The following is a 21655-nucleotide window of genomic DNA, read 5'->3' as shown; positions in this document are numbered from 1 at the left end:
CCTCCCCCTCCCCGCCCCCAAACAGCCTCTTTACAGAATGTTCCACTCCTCACGTGTGGGAGGGCTATGAGCACTGCGTGTACACTGTATGCCTACAGGCTGAAGTGCGCAAGGCGGCTGTGTTTGTGTGTGCCCGAGTGTGAAATCACACCCTCAGGGGTCCTGGAATCGAGGGATGGAAGGGCAGCCAGCAAGGCCCGGTGTCCCAGCTGTGGGCCGGTCCCAGACACAGCAAGCCTGCACATCTGGAATGAGATGCCCACCCCCCACACCCCCTCATGTCCCAGACAGCATCTGGCACAAGATACTCGCTGTAACACTTTCTGTTTATTGGCTGGGGTGCCCTGGTGTGGCTGACCAGCCGCTGGGCCTGAGAGAAGCCCTGTCTCGTTCCCCCACCCCCTCCCCTGCATCTCCCCACTGTGGCTCCTATGGGACTCATATGGAAACTCCGGCCCCAGGAAGTGGGGAAGTGGGGGCTTAAAAAAACCAAATCGAGGTTGGAGAAGGGGTGGGAAATGTACATTACAATGAAGATATGCCACCAGCTATACATAATACAGCGCGTAGAGAGGGCAGGGAAGATGGGCAGGTCTGCTGACAGACGCTCTCCCCACCAGGCCAGGCCCCCAGAGAGGAATGGCTACTTCAAGTGTCTCAGTGAAGGCTCTGGCTCCCGGCCCCGGCCCCCTTGCTCTGGTGGGGGCAAGGAAGAAGGGATCGTGAAAGAGTCCAGTTCCCCTTGCCTCCTGAGGACAGCCTCGCCTGGACCGTCGGCCTGCAGGTCCCGGCGCCTCAGGGACAGGGTGCCCACCTCCTGCCCACCTCCCACTGTGCAGTCCAGGTGACTGAGGGCAGCAGGCCTCCCGTCCCCAACCCCCCCCCCCCCCATGAGGGCAGGGGTCATTTTCTGCTGTGCAGTGTGTCCTGGAACTTGGTGCTGGTGTACCGCAGGTGAAAGCCTTTTTTGGTGATGGTGTCATCTGAGTGGAATTTCACCAGGACAGAATCTCCCGCCGAGTACACCTCCTCAGGAGGCTGACAGAAGAAAGGAATGGGCATGAGGCTGAGGCTGCTGTTGTTCCTCCCCAGGATCCCCTGCTCTAAGGAAGCCGGGCGGCTCCCAGACATTCACCAGATTCCCCCAGCCCCTTGAAGCAGGAGGAAGACTATTGCCAGTGGGAGTTTAAGGGGGTGCCTGGAGGAGGGAAGAAAGCAGGGGATAGAAGAGCTTGTCCTAAGTTCAGAGTCACACTTCATTCTAAACCCAGCACTGCTATTAACTAGCTAGTTGGGAAGTCTTAGCAAGGCACTGCTCCCCTCTGGGCCTCGCTTCCCTCGAGGGCAAATGGGAGAAATACTCCCTGCTCTCCAAGCCTAGAAGGGCCGGTGGGGGCGGCAAACGAGAGGATGGTTGTGAAAGGATTTTACAAAGGGAGTGGGTTCTCTGAGAGGCTGCCTTCTCACCGTCTCAGCTGTCTTCTGGGGAAGCCAGGACAGCTGGGTCCCCCGGGCACAGATGTGCCCATGCCCCTCCTGTCCTCCCCCGGTTCTGGCCGTGGTCAGCTTCAGGTGATGCCCTTTCCTAGGCTCCTGCGAGCCCCTCCTCACCTCTGCCTGCAGGCCCTCCGAGTGAGAGCTACCCGCAGAGCATCAGCACACAGATGCCCTGGCTCTCAGGGCATAGAAAGCATCATTTCCGAGAACCTTGCGGACATTTCCAGCAACCTTGCCAGGAAGCCCTGACGGGATTGGGTTCCTTCCCCAGGTCCCCTCCCGTTGGCTCCAGCCCGGTGGAAGTCTCTGGAAGAAGCCACCTGGGGACACTGGATTTGATGTGTGGCTCACTGGAATGTGCCAGATCAAGGGAGTTAACAATGTGCAAAGTGGAGAGGGGGTGCTGGCTTGGCAGCCAGGGGATTCCAGAGTGGTGAGCCAGGCAGGCGAGGGGCCCGTGTGCTCCGCTCCCGCCCCACCTCCCTACCTCTCCACCCTGTCCCAGTCCTACAGAGGCTGAAGCTCTGCCCTAAGGGCATATTCAGTAGACTAATGGTGGGTCCAGTGGATGCTGCAGCTCTGGGAAGTTTAACCCTTCCTAGGGTGCCCAGGCTGCCCTGGAGCATGGCCATGAGACAGGTGAGGGACCAGGGAGGGGACAGAGGGAGGGCGTGTGTGTGTGTGTGTGTGTGTGTGTGTGGTGTGTGCATGTGCCCGTGTGTAATGGTGTGTGTGTGTGGTGTGCATGTGCCCGTGTGTAATGGTATATGTGTGTGCACCTGTGTGTAATGGTGTGTGTGTGTGCGCACTCGTGTGTAATGGAGAGGGGAAGACGATGTTCTCTGAAGGGGGAAAATATTCACAAAAACAAAAGAAAAAAAAAAACAAAAGAAGCCACAAGCTCTGACTGAGAGGAAAATAAATCCACCTTTGTGGTTTTCCCGTGACCTCGGTTAAAATCCCATGGAGCAAACTTTTGCCCACTGCCTCTGAAAGTGCCATTTTTATGGACCAAGAAGCAGTGTCCCGCATCTGCTTAGACAGTAGCACCAAGGGCTTTGGGACCAACTGGCCTCCCGCCAAGAAGGGCACCTGGCAGTGGAAGAGAGGAGGGTGTCTTTATGGCTCAGCCAGAATGACTGCTTAGCACAGTTCGGCTCCAGGTTCCTGGCTTTTGCCCCAGCCTCTGCCCCTGATACTGGGCCCTGGTAAGCTGCCTTGGGACTGGAACAAGGGATGGGGCGGGGGGCAGAGGGAATTCCATCCCCCTCCCCAGATGCAGGCCACCCTGTAGGTCCAACCAAACTAGTGCTGAGCAGGCTTGGGTCAGGGCAGGGCCTGTCCCAGAGGCTGCAGAAACCACAGTGTTGGCCAAAAAAGGACTGAATTTCCTGGGTGGGGATGGCCCAGGCCAGGGCAGGCCTCCATGAGCAGCCACCCACCAGGCAGGCTCTCTTGGCTCCTGCAAAGGACCGGGCCTGGGCTACCACCCATACCGGCACCCCACACCTGCCTAGGCCGCATGGGTGCTGGACTGGGGGGGCAGGGTCTCACCCCTGAGCCGCAGTAGCGCCCCAGCCTGGGGGCTGTGCTGTCATAGCCATCGAAGAGCTCCATGTAGTCGTAGCCACAGTCTGCCTCCTCCTCCACCTCGAAGGTCTGGAACACCAGCTCCACGCCGTAGCCTTCCTCTGCCACGATGACCCACTCACAGTCCACGCCCCCGGGGTAGTTGTTGTCGCCAAACTGGGCGTGGGAGTAAAGATCCTTTGTCTTCACCTCTGCCCGCACCTGGCCTCCACACTCTGTGGGAGGACAACAAGATGAGCCAGCGCTCCCTGAGCGCGGCCGAGGGCCAGGCGCTGCACCTCACCACGCCCAACCCTCGCGGCTGGATGGGGGGCCACGCGGCTAGTGGGGGGCGGGTGTGCACCCGGCCCAGGACGTGCGGCCCACGACAGGTGCTCTGCTGCTCCGCCTCTGGACCGATGCCCACAGAGGCCCAGGGACACACGGGGCTGTTAGGCAGCTCTGAGCAGAGGCACCAGCGGTGGGGGGGGGGGAGGGCACGCTTGTCAAAAGAGGACATTGCTAATTTGCTCCTTCTGACGGCTGCCCTGGAAGAATGTGGGCCCTGCGTTGCCAGAGCTTCCATTCTTCGGAGAGAAGAACTACATCTGGATTTTCTGTGAAAACTCTTGATTTTTAAATGTTGGCTCACATTTTTAAAAAACACAGTGTGGGCCAAACAGAGCAGGTCTGAGGGCCAGAGAGAGTTCTGGGCCCCCAGTCTGTGACCCTCTGCTGGGAGGGGCAGATGAGAGCACGCAGGGCAGGGCCAGCGGAGCCCATCCTCCTCGGGAAGCCCTCCGGCCCCTAGGATGCCCGGTGCTTATGCTTCCCTGGAGGGGTGGCAAGGGGGTGGGACGGGACCCGGGGCGGGAACTGAGTTGCAAGGGAGGAGGGGAGGCTGTGGACCCATCAGTCCTGGGGATGCCCCAACAGGGGGCTCAAGGCCCACAAGGAGCCTGTGAAGACCCCATCTGACACCCTTCCCAGCCTGGGCTCCAGCCTATCTCTGCTGCTGCTTTGTTTCCACTTCATGGCTCTCCTCACACACTCGTTATTCAGGCCAAACGAAATGACCTGCGGTCACTTGTATACACCCCAAGTTATCCTGGGGCTGTGGCTGGGCCTGGGCTCCTCCCCCGGCTGGAATGACCCCACCAAGTCCCATTCAAAGCTAGAGCTTATCATGTTTTGCCTCCTGTTCTCGTTATCTGTGCATGGCCCAGCTCACCTCTGGCCTGGGAGTTCCCGGGCTGCGGGTGGGGGAAGGGCTCCTGCCTGATTCATCACCATGTGCCCCTCCGAGGCTCACATGGGGCCACAGCTCAGCAAAGGGTTGCTGAATAAATGGACAAGGGATCACTAATTCCCTAATTCCTGATTCCCTCCAGGGCCGAAATGTTTGCTTCATTTTTGGGACGGGCACTTACAACACTGCCTCAAACATGTTATGTGTTAATAAATATCTGTAGAATGAATGAACGAGTGACTTTTGGGGGTTGGAATGTGGGTGGGCTGCTGCATGGTCAGGCGTCCTACGGCTGCGGACTCTGGGGCTTTCCTCCCCATCCCTGGCTTCCCCCACCCACTGTCGTCACTGCCCTCTGTTTTCCAACTTCACAGCCCCTAATCAGGATCTCCCCCACTCTTCTTTTAGTGCTCCCTCTCTGCTCCCCTGCTCGGCCCTTGGAACACAGTCTCTCTCCACCCAGGCCACAGGCTTGGTCTAGCTGTGCCTTCACATGCTCCTCGTCACCCTCCCCGTGAGCCTCCTGAGCCTGGTCCTGCCTTTGGGACCAGGACCAGCAGATGCCTGCAGAACAAGACAGCATGAGGGCACTGGCTGCCTAGCGCCTTGGCCAGAGGCGGCCTCACCTGTGGAGTGGGATGCCTGGAAGCCCTTCCTCTGGACGGAATTGTCCGAGTAGAAGCGCAGGAACATGCGGCTGCCCGTGGCCAGGACAGGCTCCGGCTTCTTGCTCCCACAGAAGCGGCCCAGGACAGGGGCCTTGGCGTCACGCCCGTCGTACACTTCCAGATGGTCATAGGCACACTCGGGCTGGGACTCGATGTCCATCTCCACGAAGGTCTGGAGGGCACAAGGGAGAACAGCAAACTCAGAATGTGGCTGGGGGGGCGGGCAGCAGGTGGCCCCAGACCTAGGCCTCTGGACCCCAGCTCCTGGAGACCCAGGGAAGTGGTCACTGCTGGTGGCATGGCTAGAAGCAAGGAGGGAGGGCCTGGGGCAGGCCGCAGGTGGCCCCAGATCTAGGCCTCCGGACCCCAGCTCCTGGAGACCCAGGGAAGTGGTCACTGCTGGTGGCACGGCTGGAAGCAAGGAGGGAGGGCCTGGGGCGGGGGGCAATGGCAGGCAGGGCCTCCGTCCAAACCAGATGGGGGGCTCACTAGGATCCTCAGAGGGGTGACAGCCCTGCGGGCTCAGCCAGGCCAACAGCCTGCAGTCTGCATCGCTCTGAGTCACCCAGGGCTTTGGAGCCGATAGGAAATAGGCAGCGGCCGGATGGCACGCAGGAACAGGGGCGCCCATGCGGGCTGGGGTGTGGGCGCCTTACCAGCTTGACCCGGTGGCCGGGGGTGCTGGAGATAGCCCAGGTGCACTCCTTCTTGCTGGGATATTTGTCAGGCCAGTTGGGGCTGGTGATGGTGCCACTAGTGGATGTCACCTTGTGGTCACAGCCGGCTGTGGGGAAGTGAGGGGAAGGAGATCAGCAAGGACCCCGGGGCTCCAGTGCCCCCTGTGAGGAAAGGAACAAAGCCCTTCCCTCCTGCCCTCCTTGCTTCTTTCTCCTGTCCCTCACCTGCCAACGGATGGAAGGCTTACATGACTTCTTTTCTGTTCCGTTACCCACAGGCGGGGAAATCTAGCTGCAGGCTTCCATGCGGGGCCCTGCCTGGTAGCATCCATGGAAGCCACCCTCACAGCTGCCCCTGTGCAGATCCCTGCATCTCTGAGGCCATCTGGCCACACCCCCTCTGCCCTCCACGATGCTGTCATCCTTTGGTCTCCTGCCACACTTCCACGTTCACAGAAGACTTTGGCACCTGACTCAGTTCTCTACCCCCTCCCGCTGCCATCCTGTCCCTGATCTCAGCTCTACTGGTGCTTTATCTTCTTCCCCTCGAGGTGGGCTTGCTTATGACCTTACCGGGCCTTGCCATTACCCACCATTTCCTCATGCTACAAATATCACCTCTCTCTGACCACCTCTTGTTCTTCCAGGGTGCTCAGGCCCTCACTGTCCGTTCACTGCTTCTTCAGCCTTAGAGAGCCCTCCATGGCCTCAATCCTTCTGGTTTCTCCCAATATTTCCTCCTTCGTTGACTTAACTTCCCTATCTGGCTGGACCACGCAGCCGATCACCCCTGCCACTCAACACACTGTCCTTAACTACGCCATCTTGGAGAACCCCATCTGTGACCCCAACCACTGGAGACCCCAACCACTTGATACTCTTGGATCTGTCCCTCACCAGCTCCACCTCTCAACTCCTCAACTGGCTCCAAACCCTCAGCCCTCTCAACTCCCAGCCCCTCCTACCCAGAAGACCAGCTCACCTCCTGCCTCCTTGAGAAAATCAGGGCCTCAGATAGGAACAACTTCAACTTCCTGGCCCCTACCTGCAAACTCACCTCCCCCTTTCCTTGTCTCTAAGAAGGTGCCTCTCCTTCTGTGAGCTGGAGCTCACTACCACCCACCACCTGGGGACCTTTGTACCTCACATCCACCCTCACTCCCTGTGCCAGCTCTGCCAGCCTGTGGGCCTTCCTAAGCTTTGCCCCATCCTAAAATAGTTCTCCCATGGCCCTACGTTCCCCTCCGGCGGCTGCCCGTCCCTCTCTCATTTTCTTCTCAGTTGACCATCAAGAAAACTTGCTGTCACTCCATTCTCACTACTTAAGGCTCCTCGATCCATTGCAATCTGCCATCTGCCTCTGAAAGTGTGGCCTCCCAAACAAATTTAAGAGCTGATGCTCATTATTTATTATCATCCGATCTGACAGGTGCCTCCAGGGAAAACGGGCAGCCGGTGCACTGCAGGCTGGGGAGGAGAAAGGGACGGGTGGCTGCCTATGGTCAGTGGCTCACAGGACGAACCCACAGCCACGAGGCCCTGAGAGCAGGGGGCGGGCCTCGAAGAGGCTCTGGTTGGTGGAGGCACGTGGAGCCCCTGGCTCCCCCCGTTGGACCTGTGGGCTGTGTCTGTCATCCTTCTGTGGTTCCCCACCGCCACACTTACTGCCGTCCCCCATCTCTACACTGGCCTTCCCTCCAACTTCTGTGTGCACACGCCCCCATCTCTACACAGGCCTTCCCTCCAACTTCTGTGTGCACACGCCCCCATCTCTACACTGGCCTTCCCTCCAACTTCTGTGTGCACACGCCCCCATCTCTACACAGGCCTTCCCTCCAACTTCTGTGTGCACACCCACTTCTCCCCCAGCTAGACTTGCAACCTCCTTGGGGGCAGAGGGACCCCCCTCTTGAGCCCCCTGCTGAACTCTGCACCGCACCGTACCCTCTGTAGGGATTCAGGAAATACTGACTCGTAACTCGCCTAGCGTGTGAGTAGGGCACCTGAGGGCTTCTAAAGTGACTCTGCGCAATGTACAGGCTGTCCGCCCAAAAGTGTAAACCCGGCTCACCCTGTTGGTGTTGATGTACTCTTTTTCACACAGTACAGAGAGAGAGAGAGAGAGAGTGCACTTTGGACAACCTCAAAATAAGGTCCCCTCCAGCTAAAAGACGTGGAGGCCCTGTGAGGCAGCAACTCCATATTTGGGAGCCTGCACTGATGGGGTTGGAAGCTCTTGAGCATCTGTTGGGTCACTGTTGAGTGCTTCAATTCTGTTTATTTTAGCCAGAAGTTTATTTGTTGGTCCCTTGGTTGTCCACCTAATAACAGTGAGAAGAGGCATTTGCCAGGCACTGTGCTAAGTGCTCAAGTGAGTTCTATAAAACTTAGCATGCAGCAAGGTAGGTCCCATGGTTTATCATCTCATGGGTGAGGAACCTGAAGCTCAGGGTGGTGAAGTGACTCGGCCAAAATCACACAGACATTCAGTGGCAGAGCCAAGTTGATGTTGTGCTGCTGGGATAGTGTGTCCTCAGCAGGCTGGGAACACTATAGAATTAATGACCTGGAAGGCCAGTGTTGTATCACGTCCACAGAGGTATCGGATGATATCGGTGATGGTATGAGAGCTGTTTCCAAAGCTCTGCAGGGCTTGAGTGTCGGGGAGGTAGTCACCCTGTTCTGAGTGTCCCCGGGGGTCAGAAGTGTGACCCGTACGGTTGACATACACGACTGTGCTTGCTGGGAGCCCCATGCCCTGATGAGGTGGGCCTGTGACCACCTGGGTGTCCCGCAGGAGCAAACGGAGGCCATCGGGGGCATGCAGCCGGCCAAGCAGCAGGGCTAGGCCAGGCAGCCCGTGCTCTGAACCACCGTGCCATCTCGCCTCTGCCAGAGGACTCTCGTCAGGGAGAGAGGGACCGGGACACAGGTTTTAAGAACCAACCACCAGATCAGTCTCAAGATGGAGGTCGGGGACAGGTGTGAGCCCCTCCTCTCCTGATGGGCACAGGGAGAGATGGGAAGTGGGGGGGAGTCTGTGGACCCGGTGGGAGGCTGAACAAGGTGGCCTCAGAGGCCACTCACGTCCTTGAGTCTACATGCAGCCAGATGGCGGTGGCACCCACCCTCCCCCGCCTCCTGGGCCCCGGCCTCCAGTCCCTGGGGCCCCGGGTGGGCCACCCTGGTAGTGCTCACCTTCCTTGCAGTCGTGCTTGTTGTCGTGGAGGACGAAGCCGCTGCGACACTGGCACTCGTAGCTGCCGAACGTGTTGACGCAGTCTTGCTGGCAGCCGCCGTTATCCTTGGAGCACTCGTCCTTGTCTGCAGGGGAGCAAACAAGGCGGGGCCCGGGTCTGTGCGGGGCTGAGGGCCGGGTGGTCGCCCCAGGGGCAGCGGGAGGCTGGCTGGGCTTCCTCCCCCCGGGGGGCCCAGGCCATGGTGGTGGTGGTGGTGGTGGTGGTGGTGGTGGTGGTGGTGGTGGTGGGTTCCCGGGCGGTGCCTCCAGCGGAGCCAGCCGAGCGGCCCAGCTGTGGGGAGAGAAAGTAGAAGTGGGGTGGACGGAGGGCTGGGGGCTGGAGCTGACCAACGTGGGCACCCTCTACCATTACCTGCTTACTGGACAGACGGACAAGTGGAAAAACAGACACACGGACAAGCAGACTGCAAGAGAAAGGAGCAGGACGCAGGGGTCCCTCTTTTACTTCACAACAGGAAATGTCACAGACACCATCAAAATGGGAGGGGGTGGGGGCGGGGAAGGTCCCCTGTCCACGGGAGGGGGCACAGGGGGAGAGGAGAGCACCAGTTCTGTCCGGCCAGAGGAGGGCAGGCCGGAATGGCAGAGCGGAGGTGGGGGGTGGGCGGGCACTGAAGCCCCCATCCCATTCCGTCCAAGATGAGGTTCCTGAGTAACAAAGGGTCCGGGAGGCCTGGCAGGCCTCACTGGGGGGTCCGGTTTCTTTTCTGCACTCGGAATTTGAGCTGGTGGGGGCGTCCCCGAGGGGGCTGCAGAGCCGGCCTCTTTTCTGAAACGAGAGAGAGAAGGAGAAAAGGGACCAAGGGGTGGGGGTGGAGGGCAGGGGCCAGGGAGGGAGAGCAGTGAACACCAGCCCGGGCCTCGGAGGCGGAGTCACAGGGCAGTGCGGGGAAGGCAGTGGGAGACACATGCGGGGCGGCCATGTCCGGCGCAGCCAGCTCAAAGAGGAACAGCAGGTGGGAAGAGGCACAGCGACAGGGGACAGATGGGGAGAAAGCCTGTGGCAGGAAGAAGGCCTGGAGGGGTTTGGAGCCGTTGTTGAGGAGGTGAGAGGTGGAGCTGGTGAAGGACAGATCCAAGAGTATCAAGTGGTTTGGGTCCCCAGTGGCTGGGGCCGCAGATGGGCACGAGGCCTGCACACGGGGAAGGAGAGAGACAGATCTCCGCTAGAGGGGGGCAGCCCGCAGAAAGGGTGGGCCTGGCTGACAGCTCCGCGCTCCCACTCCGGCTGCTGCGGGTTTAGCTGTGCACACTCACACCAACATGCCCACAGACACAGGATCCCCCGCAGGGACGTACTGCGCTCCCAACACGGCAGCAGAGACACCGACCCACGGAGACGCGTACACCCACGCACAGGATGCTACTCGGTGCCCGCGCGTCACTAGCCACCCACCGCACTCCTCACTCCCACACCTGTGTGAGAAGGCGTGCACAGGTCCCAACACACAGGCACAGGTGCATCTGCAGGCGCTCAGGGGCCAACACGTGGGTACGAAGACACACACACATGCGGAGACCACAGGCTCTGCAGCAGACCAGTGGACTCAATTGTGCTCACACATGCGGCTGCTCAAGCTTGGGTCAACCCACACACACGCACTCCCCCACAAGCACACCCACACGCACGCACTGACACACAGAGAACACGTGGTTCCGGGCACGCGTGTGTCACACCCACATATTCTCCAGTCTGTCTGTGCTCACTTTGGGGACTGTGTGCCCGGCACAGAGGCAGGTATTCAGGGAAGGCGTATAGACTGAATGGACACCCAGAATTCCACAGGGAAACCTCGAGGTAGAAAGATGCCCTCTGCCATTCAAATGGCCAGGTGGGGTCCTCGACAAAGGGAGCCCTGTTCTTGTTCTCCATCAGCAGAGGGGCTGAGAACTGGAGCCCTGCTTCTCCACTCCATTCTCACATGGGCCAGACCCCTTGGGCCCCGTGGGTACTCAGGGCCAAGAGATGGAGTCCCCAAGTCCCTCCCAGGGCTCCTTCTCAGTTAGAACCTCACAAGGGACTCTGGCTGAGGGCCCTGCAGGAAGGTAGGGGTGAGGGGCACCCTATGACTTGGGGGTTTGCCCAGGAACATGCCTGTGACTATGCTGGGAGTTTCAGGGGTCCCAGCTCAAGAACTGAGCAAAGATTTCCCAGAAATGTTTTGATCTCCACGCCTTCCTCATACTTGTACCCTAACCACCTAGTACAGTGCCTGGCACATAGGAGGGGTAAAAGAAATACTTGCCCGTGAATGAGTGCGTGGGTAAGTGGGTGGCTGAATGGCCGAGTGATAGAAAGGTGAGTCCTGAGGAAGGCCTGCTGCAGCGTCCCAGGCAGCAGGGGGGGGCGGGGGGGGGGGCTCGGGCGTGGGTGGGGGCGGGAGTGGTAGCCTCACCTCGGAACCAGGGGAGCAGGCTGCAGGAGGGACAGGAGCAGGGAGGGTGGACACGGGCCCGGACAAGGAGATGGCACTCACCCTCCAGTGCCAAATGCCCCGGAAGGTGGCTGGGGTCAGACTGAAGGTCTTCAGGCTCTTTCTTCTCCTTCTTGGCTTAGGGTCTCCTCGCTGGGTGTCCCAAAAGTCCAAAGAGCCCCCCTCCTGGGGGGCCAGAGTCAGATGCCCCATGCCCTGAGGGCTCAACCTTGATGCCCACCGGTGAGGGTCCACTGCAGGTTTCTTGTGCCGCAGGGCATCGCATGTGTGTGCATGTGCAGGTGTGCAGGTGTGTGTGTGTCTGTGCGGGGCTGAGGGGTGGTTGGTCCAGTGTCATACCAGGGCAGGGCAGTACCCAGGGGTGGAGAGCCCTGGGCTCTAGGCCTGATGGATGTGGTGTTGGTCCCCCTCCCCCCTCCAAGACTGGAGCAACAGAAGGGCAGGAAGAGACAAGAGTAAGCAGGTAATGGTTTCCCCAGGACCGAGCCCACCCCCGAGTAGGTGTTACATCCCCTCAGCCCTCTGGTGAGCACCCTGTAGGATTTCCAGGAGGGCACAGGGAAGAAAAGGATTCGCGTTGCACGGGGAGGGGTCTCAGCAAGCAGTAGGGGGCAGGGGCTTGGGGGGGACTGTAAGCAGAGCAGGATGGCTGGCAGTGCCAAGCAGGGACCAGGGCACAGGGGCAGTGCATGGCATCCAGGTGGGGCAGGCAGGGGTGCAGGGCCACAACATAGGGGGCTCGAGGATGCAGGATCCTGGGCAAAGGAGGGGAGAAGGAAGGCAGCATGGACTAGGCCATGGGCTTCCTGCCTTCCTGCCACCCCATGCCTGGCCCACCAGGCCTGCTGGGGATCAGGATCCCTGGGCCACTCCCCCAGAAAACCAGCCGCTCCAGCCACTCCCTCTGCCTCCCCCCACCCCCCCCCACTCAATTTCATGGAGTCCCCACCCCACACTATCTATGTCCCAGGTCCAATTGCCTCCGAAAGACCACCAGCCTCACCCCAGGATGAAGGACAGAGGGATGACTAAAGCAGGGAAAAGGTCTCTGGGACCCCTGGAGGCCTAGCTCAGAGGGGCTGGCTACCTCTCAGGCCACCCAAAGATGAGGCCATCAAAGGGACTTGATCCCAAGCCTTATGTGGGGCAGCTCTCAATAAACGTATGCTGGTTGGATCTGAGTGCCCCACCTGTAGGCTGAGGCTGAGTGGGAAGGCTTTGGTGTTGAAGAGAGGGAGGCTCCTCATCTTTTCTGAAGGCCCCGGCATGAACCCGTTTGGCATGTGTAGGGTCTGATCGGAGATGTGGCCGCTGCCAGATCATCTGCCCCACACAGTGCAAGGCAAACACCCTCCTCTTCTGCATGTACCCCGCATTCTCTGGCCGCGATGAACTCCCTGTTCCCAGGGCCTGCCCTCTCTGGGACCTCGGCATAATGGCTCCTGACACCTGGAAAGCCCTCTCCTTTTGATTCTGCATGTCTATGTCCTGCCCATCCTCAGGCTGGCTCCCATATAGCCCAGAGGATTCGGGAGTAATGGGGTTCAGGAATGGAGGGGCTGGCCTGGTGGTGGAGGGCTGGTGGGGGGAGGAGGGGACAGAGCCTGCTGGCCTGGCAACAGGGAGGGCTAGGAAGTGCAGGGGTCCAGTGGCAGGGAGGAGGGGAGGCAGGCTCAGAGCTGGGGAGTCTGGGTTACCTGAGAAGAAGTGGGCCTTGAAGCCCTTCTTGGAGACTGTGTTGTCGGACTTGAACTCCACACGCATGTTGTTGTACTGGGAGGTGATGACCTCGGGCTTCTCGGAGCCACAGAACTTGCCATGTAGCTTGGAGTCGGCTGTGAGCCCACTGCGTACTTCCACGAAGTCATACTTGCACACCTGAAGGGCAGGGCAGCTCCAGGCCTGCCTCCTCCAGGAAGTCTCTCCTGACCACCCCTACCTGGGAAGGCTCCCTGTTGTGTGGGTCCTTTTGTCTTTAGTCACCCACTTTACAGACTCTAATAACTCAAAGAGGTGCCACGTCAACCCCATTAGATCCTCTTGTGCTCTCCACACAAGCCCCAAGTCTTGCCTCGCTCCACATCGCCACGTGCGCGCTGCCTGGCCTTCAAGCCCTCCTCCCCAACCCTCCCCTGCTTCCTGGAATTGGGAGCAGTCTCTCCTCCTCTACATTCTTTGGGTATTTCTTTTATAGGGAAGGAAGCCGGCTCCCACGCCTCAGACCTTCCTGCGTCTCCTCAGCCCAATGAGCACTTACGTCATTGCCCTCGGTCTCGAAGAAGTCGAACTGCAGGGAGATCCGGTACTGGGTGGGGGCCACCAATTGCCAGATGCAGTTTTTGTTCGGGGGGTACTCCTTGGGCCAGCCGGGGCTGGTGATGGAGCCATTGAGCTTGGTGAGGAAGCCACCACAGGCAGCTGGGGGGACAAGAGAGGTGCCATCACCCACCAGGAGCCCCCACTCTAGGTACGGGCCAGAGACAGGCCCTGAGTGCACTGGGGAGATGGGGATCTTGGACTCCCTTGTGTCTCGTCTCTCAGGAATGGGAGGGAAGCAGGCAGGGTGGGGGGAGGGTATCTTCAGAGTATGAGGAACTGAGGAGTCGTATGTGTGAACACTTCTACTTTCTCTGCAACAGAACCACCAGGACATCTGCTGAGAGGGAGGAAGGGGGTGAGGGGCTCAGGGAAGGCTGGGCCGGTGCGCAGGGAGGACTGGAAGCGGGGCGAGGCAGGGAGAGAAGCGACCAGGCAAGACCAGGCTGAACTGGAGGCTCTGACAGGGAGTGCTTTCACCAGCTTTCACCTTGGGCCGGGTGTCGGGAGAGGCCAAAAAATCAGTGTGTGTCTGAGGACAGTGGTTTCCAAACTGGGGATCATGACCTTCTGGAGGGTGACGAATTCCATCAGTCGGTCAAGATCAGCATTTTAAGCGAATAAAAATGAAAAAAAAAAAAACCCAAAAACCCAACCCAGAGCGCGTCACACTTGGTAAGTGTGTTCTGGGGGACTGCGGGATAGAATGTCTTCCTCGTCCCCCCCCGTCCCCCCCCCCGTCGTAAAAAATGTGCTAGGGAGTCCCAGCCACTCCAGGGAGCGGAGTGTCCAAGAGCAGGAGAGATCTTGGCTTAGAGGCCTGGGTCCCGGGGAGGGGGGGCACTCACCCTCACAGCGGCGCTTGTCCGGAGCTAGCTCGTACCCGGGGTCACAGCTACACTTATAGCTGCCCAATGTGTTGAGACACCGCTGCTCACAGCCCCCGCGGTTGGGCCGCGAGCACTCATCCACCTCTGCCAGTTGGAAGGAAAGGGGGTCAATGACTGCCAGGCCAGGGCCTGGGTCTCTCCTCCCGCCCTCTGCTTGCGAGTCAGGTCCAGGGTCCCTCAGGCTTCCTGTGACCACCTCCAGCCCCAATGCAGGGGCCAGCAGTTGGCTGTGGACCCCTCAGAGCTCTGAGGCTGTGGGCCTCCCTGCCCCACCCAGCCCCCACTCAGTCCCCAGGGGACCCTACTCCTGAGAGCCCCAAAGGGACAGGTTATGATCTGAAAGAGGGGACAGGCAGACCCCCACAGAGCCTTCTTCTGACCACAATGGCTGGGCTGGTGGCCGCCACCATGGACTGGTTCCTCTTGTGTGCCATTCCTGGCTAAGTACTATTTCCTCCTTTCTCCTTAAATCTGACATGACCTGTGATGGAGGGACTGTTACTATCCCCATTTTACAGATGAGGAAATGAGATTCAGAAGATGACCTGCTCACCGTGACACCAGTTTAAAAAAAAAAAAAACACCCACTCTGTCTGGCTTCCTCCCCAAGCTTCTACAGCACTTCCTGCCTCTGAGCCTCATTGGCACTTCTTCTACACAAACTTCTGGACTTTAAGGCAACTCTTGAATTATTATTTCAATTCAGAGTTGAGCACCTACCATGTGCAAACTACTTTTATATAAGTTTGTCATTTACTCAATGAGATATGCAGTTTTTCAGTGGAATTGACCTTTTCTCCCCATTTAGGCCATAAATTCAAGGGAGGGCACCAGGTTCTGTGCATCCCTCCTAGAGCCTCTGTGTCAAATGGCTGGATAAAGACTGTGTGAAGTCACCGCAGCAATGTCAAAATAGCCAAGATGTACAAACAGCCTAAATGTCCACCAACAGATGAGGGTAAAGGAAAGCCGGTGCAGGATGGGAAGAATTAATCCGGTTACAACGTCCATAGCCCCAAAGCAATCTACAGATCTGATGCAATCCTGATCAAAATACCATTTTTCACAGAGCTATAACACGTGATCCTGAAATCTGTTCAGAACCACAAAAGATTCTGAACAGCCAAAGCAATCCTGAGAAAGAACAAAGCTGGAGGTAGCACGCTCCCACATTCCAAACTGCACAACAAAGCTGTAATCAAAAACAAATAAATCAAAACAGTATGGTACTGGCACAAAAATAGAAAAATAGATCAATGGAAGAGAATACAGAGTCCAGGAAAAACCCTGTGATTATATGGTCAATTATCCTATGACAAAGGAGGCAAGAATATACAATGGGGAAAAGACAGTCTCTCTCTCTCTCTCTCTCTCTCTTTTTAAAGATTTTATTTATTCATTTGAGAGTGCGAGCAAGACACAGAGAGAGAGCACAAGCAGGGGGAGCGGCAGGCAGAGGTAGAGGGAGAAGTAGGTTCCCCTCTGAGCAGGGAACCTGATGCAGGGCTCAATCCCAGGACCCTGGGATCATGACTTGAGCCGAAGGCAGACGCCTAACCGACTGAGCCACACAGGGGCCCCCCGACAGTCTCTTTAATAAACAGACTGGACAGCTGCATGTCAAAGAATGCAACTGGACCACTTATCAACACTATACACAGAAAGAAACTAAAAATGGGTTAAAGACTTAAATATAAGACCTGAAACCATAAAACTCCTAGAAGAAAACACAGGCAATAAGCTCTTTGACATTGGTCATAGTGATATTTTTTTTGGATCTGTCTCTTCAGGTAAGGACAACAAAAGCAAAATAAACAGATGGGACAACGTCAAACTAACAAAAGCTTTCACACAGTGAAAGAAACCATCAATAAAATGAAAAGGCAACTTAGTGGGAGAAGATATTTACTAATATTATATGCAATAAGTAGTTAACACCCAAAATATATAAAGAACTCATAAAACTCAATATTTTAAAAAAACAACTATTAATTTAAAAATGGTAGGAAGATCTGAATAGACATTTCTCCAAAGAAGACATCCAGATGGCCAACAGACCAACATCACTCATCGTCAGGAAAAATGCAAATCAAGACCACATTGAGCTATATCACCTCACGCCTGTCAGAATGGATAGTATCAGAAAGGTAAGAATAACAAGTGTTGGCGGAGGAGTGGAGAAATGGGAACCCTTCTGCACTGTGGGTGGGAATGCAAATTGGTGCCGCCACTGTGGAAAACAGTATGGAGATTCCTCAAGGCGTTAAAAATAGAATTACCATATGATCCAGCAATTCCACTTTTGGGTATTTATCCAAAGAAAATGAAATGCCAATTTGAAGAGATATACACACCCCGATGTTCACTGCGTCGTTATTTATAACAGCCAAGATATGGAAGCATCTGAAGTGTCCATCGACAGATAAATGGATAAAGAAGATGTGGGAGAGCCATACAGTGGAATATTACTCAGCCATAGAAAAGAATGAAATCTTGCCATTGGTGACACCATGAACTAAGTGAATTCACACTAAGTGAAATAAGCTAGACAGAGAAAGACAAATGCCATATGCTTTCACTTATATGTGGAATCTAAAAACAAATGAACAAATGAAACAAAACAGAGACAGACTCATAGATACAGAGAACAAACTGATGGGGAGGGGAGGGGAGGGGAGGGGAGGGGAGGGGAGGGGAGGGGAGGGGAGGGGAGGGGCGGGAGAGATGAACAAGAGAGGTGAAGGGGACTAAGATGTACAATTTTCCAGTTATAAAATAAATAAGATGGGGATGCAATATACAGCGTAGGGAATGCAGTCCAATCACTATGTTGTATTCTTGAAACTAATAGGATACTGTGTGTCAATTATCTTTCAATTTAAAAAATGTGTTCTGTACACACAGTGGAATACTATTCAGCCTTAAAAAAGAAGGAAATTCTGCCATATGCAGTATGGATGAATCTTAAGGGCATTATGTTTTTTTTTTAAGATTATTTATTTGAGAGAGAGAGAGAGAGAGAGAGAGAGCATGAGTGGGGGGATGGGCAGAAGGAGAGGGAGAGAGAGAATCTCAAGCAGACTCCCTGCTGAGCATGGAGCCCAACACGGGGCTCGATCACAGGACCCTGAAATCATGACCTGAGCCGCTTATCCAACTGAGCCACCTGGGTGCCCCTTAAGGACATTGCGTTAAGTAAAATAAGCCAGTTACAGACAGACAAGTCCTGCGGGATTCCACTTACATGAGCTATCTAAAATAGTCAAATCCAATAAATAAATGAAGTCAAGTTCAAAGAAATAGAGTGGAATGATGTTGCCAGGGGTTAGGGGAGGGGGAAATGGGATCAAATGGGAAATGATCAATAGGCATAAAGTGTTGGTCGAGCAAGATGAGCAAGCCCTAGAGATGTGCTGAGCGAGCACTGTGCTTATGGTCGGCCCTACTGTCCAGTGCGCTTAACATGCTTTCAGAGGACGGATCTCAAGCTAAGTGTTCTGACCACAATACAATGCAATTTTAAAAGACAGAAAAAGGAATGAAGGGGATGGATTAGCCATGGGGGTGGGCTGGGTGGGGGACGGGAAGGAGCACCTTTGAAGAAGTTGACAGCAAAGCCGGCTTTGTTAATGGATCCGTCAGAGACGAATTTGAGCCAGAGGCGGCTGGATGTGCTCTTGATGTCATCGGGCTTCTCGTAGCCACAGTAGCGTCCGATGAGGGTGCTGCTCTCACTGTGCCCGTCACGCACCTCCAGGTAGTCGTAAGCACAGCTGTCGTGGCGCTCGATCTGAGGGTCGGGGGCTCGGTCAGCTGGAGGAGCGCTGGTTGCCAGGGCCCAACACCAGAAGCCCACGAAGAGGTGGGACCGAAGGGTCTCTGACCTACCTCGAAGGACTGGAAGGTGAGGCCCACGTGGAAGCCTTCGGACACCTGGATCCGCCAGATGCAGACTTTGCTGGGCCGGTAATCGTCAGGGTAATTGGGCGACTGGATGTGGCCATTGTCCTTTTTCACATCTCCCCCACAGATGGCTTTGGGGACACAACGTGAGGTCAGTGAGAGGGCCCCCCTCTCCCCCTCCTCCAGACCTTCCCACGCCCCCCCCCCAGCTTCTTAGTGCCCCCGGGCCTGGCCAATCCCACCGGGATCTCTGCATCCTCCCTCATGGGCCCTCAACCTCGCCCCTGCGGTGCCAGGAGCAGGCAGTTCTGGGATGCTCAGGGACCCCATAGCTGACTCCTCCCTGTCACGCTTCCACAGTACCTTCATAGACGGCAAAGAAGCCCTTTCCGACCCAGTTGCTGCTGCTGCGGAACTCCACCCAGAGGCGGCTGTCGGTGGAGACAATAGGCTCGGGTATTTTGCCCCCACAGAAGCGGCCTGTGCAGACAGTGTGCACAGAGGGCAGTGAGGCCTGAAGCAGGGCGCTCTCCCCTCCCTGCACCAGGAAGCCCGCCCTGCTGCTCCAGGGGGCTCAGGGGCTCTGGCCCTGCTCTGCACTTGGCACAAAATCCCAAGACCCTGCAGGTGGCCTGAGTCTGGTCCAAGATCTAGCGGGGCCCTGAAGAGCCAGACTTCTAGAGGGCTCTGTGCACCTGAGGGATGGAATATGAGTTCGGGGAGGAAAGGGGGCTCCTCACAATAACCAGCTGTATCTATGTTTTATTTACTTTTTCTTAAAGGAGCATATTGCCATCATTACTTTTTTTTTTATCATTATTTTTCTTATTTGATCTCCATGCAAACAAGTAATCACCAAGAATGAACAGAGCTTTCTTTGTACATTACAAAATGTTTTCATTTGACCAAATGCAAGAGATGCCAGAGGACCCCAAGTAAATCCTAGAATCTAGGGACTGGGTCAGAAAGTGTCCCCTTTGAAATAAACCCTGACAAGAATCCGTGTCAGCAGATGAGGCTGGCCATTTGTGGAATCCTTTGTAGTCAAGAATCAATGAGGGATGACTTGTGTGTTCCAAATAAGATTGGGTATTTCCCAACCTTTGGCAAGGGTCAGAGGGTGCTGACCGAGGAATGTAAGTTATGAAAAAGAAAGTGGAATCTTGGACACACTACCACGTCTGCAGGAGGAAGTGTTGTAAAGACAGCTGCTTTGGGTGACTAATAAGAAATATTCAAATATCAGAAAGAGATGGTTAGCAACGATTTGTCAGCCTGCTTCAGGCCCAGGATGTGGAACAAAGGTTCTAATGTTAATGGGCGGTCCTGGGCTTCCTAGGAGTATGTCCTGATTGGAGGAGGAGAATGCACACAGCTCCTCAGGCTTGAAGCAAAAGCCTCTCTTGGTCCTAAATCTATGCCATTGAAGCACCTTCTGTCCCATACTTCTGACCACTCACCCCCCACTTACTCACCACTCCCCTCACCACCAAGGGACAAAGTCTCCTGTGCAAACAAGTTGGGGCCACTGTGCCAAGAAGGGAGCCCTCCGTGGTGTGCCAGGCTACCCTTAAGCCAGATCTTGCAGAGGGAGAAAATGGAGCCTCTGAAAGTGCCCAGATGAGGAAGAGAGCCTGGAGCTGTGGAGTTGTGCCTGTCTGTCTCCCTCTGTCACTTGTATGACTCCCACGACCCACACACTGAGCATCACCTCTGTGGGAGGCCCAGAAGCCTGTACCGAGGACCCTGAGGTCCAGATCAGGGAAGGGACTAGAGATGGAGCTAGAAGGCACTAATTCTACCGGGACTCTTGGCTCCCACACCAGGGTGGCCAGATCACCCTTGGCCAGGCTTTGAGTTTCAGGGGAGGAAGAAGAGACTGTGATCTAAGTAGTTCTAAGAAGGAATTAGCCTGTGCAATTCTGTCAGGTGAGGGAAACTGTCAACAAAACAAAAAAGCAATTTACTGAATGGGAGAAGATATTTGTAAATCATATATGAGATAAGGGTTTAATATCCAAAATAGATAAAGAATTTACACAAGTTAGTATCAAAAAACCAAACAACCCAATAAAAAATGGGCAGAGGACCTGAATAGACTTTTCTCCAAAGAAGCCGTAGAGATGGCCAGTTGGCACATGAAAAGAGGCACAACATCACTCATCATCAGGGAAATGCAAATCAAAACTACCATGAGATGTCACCTCACAGCTGTCGGATTGTCTGGTGTCAAGAAGACGAGTGAGAACCGGTTTGAGGACGTGGTGCTAAGGGAGCCCTGTGCACTGCTGGTGGGAATGTCAATCTGGAAAACAGCATGGAGCTTCACCCAAAATTAAAAATAGAGCTGCCCTATGATCCAGCAATCCCACTTCCAGGTATTTATCCGAAGAACGTGAAAACATCAATTCGGAGAGCTATGTGCACCCTCCTGCTCATTGCAACATTATTTACAACAGCCAAGAGACGGACGCAGTAGAGGAACAGATAACTAAGGTGTGGGATAGCCATACAGTGGAATATTACTCGGCACAGAAAAGGATGAAATCTTGCCCTTTGTGACAACATGGATGGCCCTAGAGGGTATGGTGCTAAATGAGATAAAGACAAATACCGTATGATTTCATTTCTACGTGGAGTCTAAAAACAAAACAAACAAACAAACAAAGCAGACTCATGGATACGAACTGATGGGTGTCCGAGGGGAGGGGTGGAGGATAGACGGAACAGGTGTAAAAGGGTTAAGAGATACAAGGTTCCAGCGACACACTTGATCGTAGCCAGAAGGCCGAGAAGCGATACAAGCTTCCGGTTATAAAATAAATGAGGCATGGGGGATGTCAGATACAGCACAGAGCATATAATCAATAATATTGTAATAACGTCGCCTGGTGACAGATGGTAACTGTCCCTAATCCTGGGGACCATTTAGTGATGCATAAAAATATCCAATCACTATGATGTCCACCTGAAACTAAGAGGATATTGTATGTCAGTCAGAGTTCAATTTAAAACCCCGAAGGGCTCAGCCGCAGAGGAGGTGGGGGGTGGGCTAGTGCCGTTACCTCGGAGGGGCGCCTTCCTCCAGAAGCCGTCCCGGACCTCCACGTAGTCGTACCAGCACAGGCGGCTGCGATACAGATCCATGGACGTGAAGTTCAGAATGATCTAGGGGACATGGGAAGAGGAGGA

The 21655-nt window shown here is 55.6% G+C and overlaps 1 protein-coding gene across 2 annotated transcripts in view; it reads right to left on the bottom strand.

Annotated features, from left to right (window-relative positions):
* Nucleotides 1-877: 877 nt before the first annotated feature.
* The window catches only part of BMP1 (bone morphogenetic protein 1), a 42194-nt gene continuing 21416 nt past the window's right edge, over nt 878-21655 (bottom strand). Inside the window, exons 9-20 of one of the 2 annotated variants that reach the window (XM_028114387.2) lie at nt 21529-21631; nt 18827-18943; nt 18449-18594; nt 18155-18350; nt 14519-14644; nt 13612-13772; nt 13052-13232; nt 8859-8984; nt 5640-5767; nt 4942-5155; nt 3052-3302; nt 878-1038 (exon numbers count right to left, since the gene is read on the bottom strand). In XM_028114387.2, the coding sequence (XP_027970188.1) occupies nt 904-1038; nt 3052-3302; nt 4942-5155; nt 5640-5767; nt 8859-8984; nt 13052-13232; nt 13612-13772; nt 14519-14644; nt 18155-18350; nt 18449-18594; nt 18827-18943; nt 21529-21631 (1884 nt within the window). In that variant the 3' untranslated portion in view covers nt 878-903. Of the gene's footprint in view, nt 1039-3051; nt 3303-4941; nt 5156-5639; nt 5768-8858; nt 8985-9162; nt 9689-13051; nt 13233-13611; nt 13773-14518; nt 14645-18154; nt 18351-18448; nt 18595-18826; nt 18944-21528; nt 21632-21655 lie in introns of those variants that run through there. The other variant, XM_028114390.2, reaches the window with a different exon arrangement.

This window comes from Eumetopias jubatus, unplaced genomic scaffold (genome assembly GCF_037043125.1).
Source record: "Eumetopias jubatus isolate StellerSeaLion01/CBP00866 unplaced genomic scaffold, mEumJub1_p1.0 scaffold_2, whole genome shotgun sequence".
NCBI lineage: Eukaryota > Metazoa > Chordata > Mammalia > Carnivora > Otariidae > Eumetopias > Eumetopias jubatus.
The sequence above is the reverse complement of the archived record's forward strand: the minus strand, read 5'-3'. Positions and strand labels throughout refer to the sequence as shown.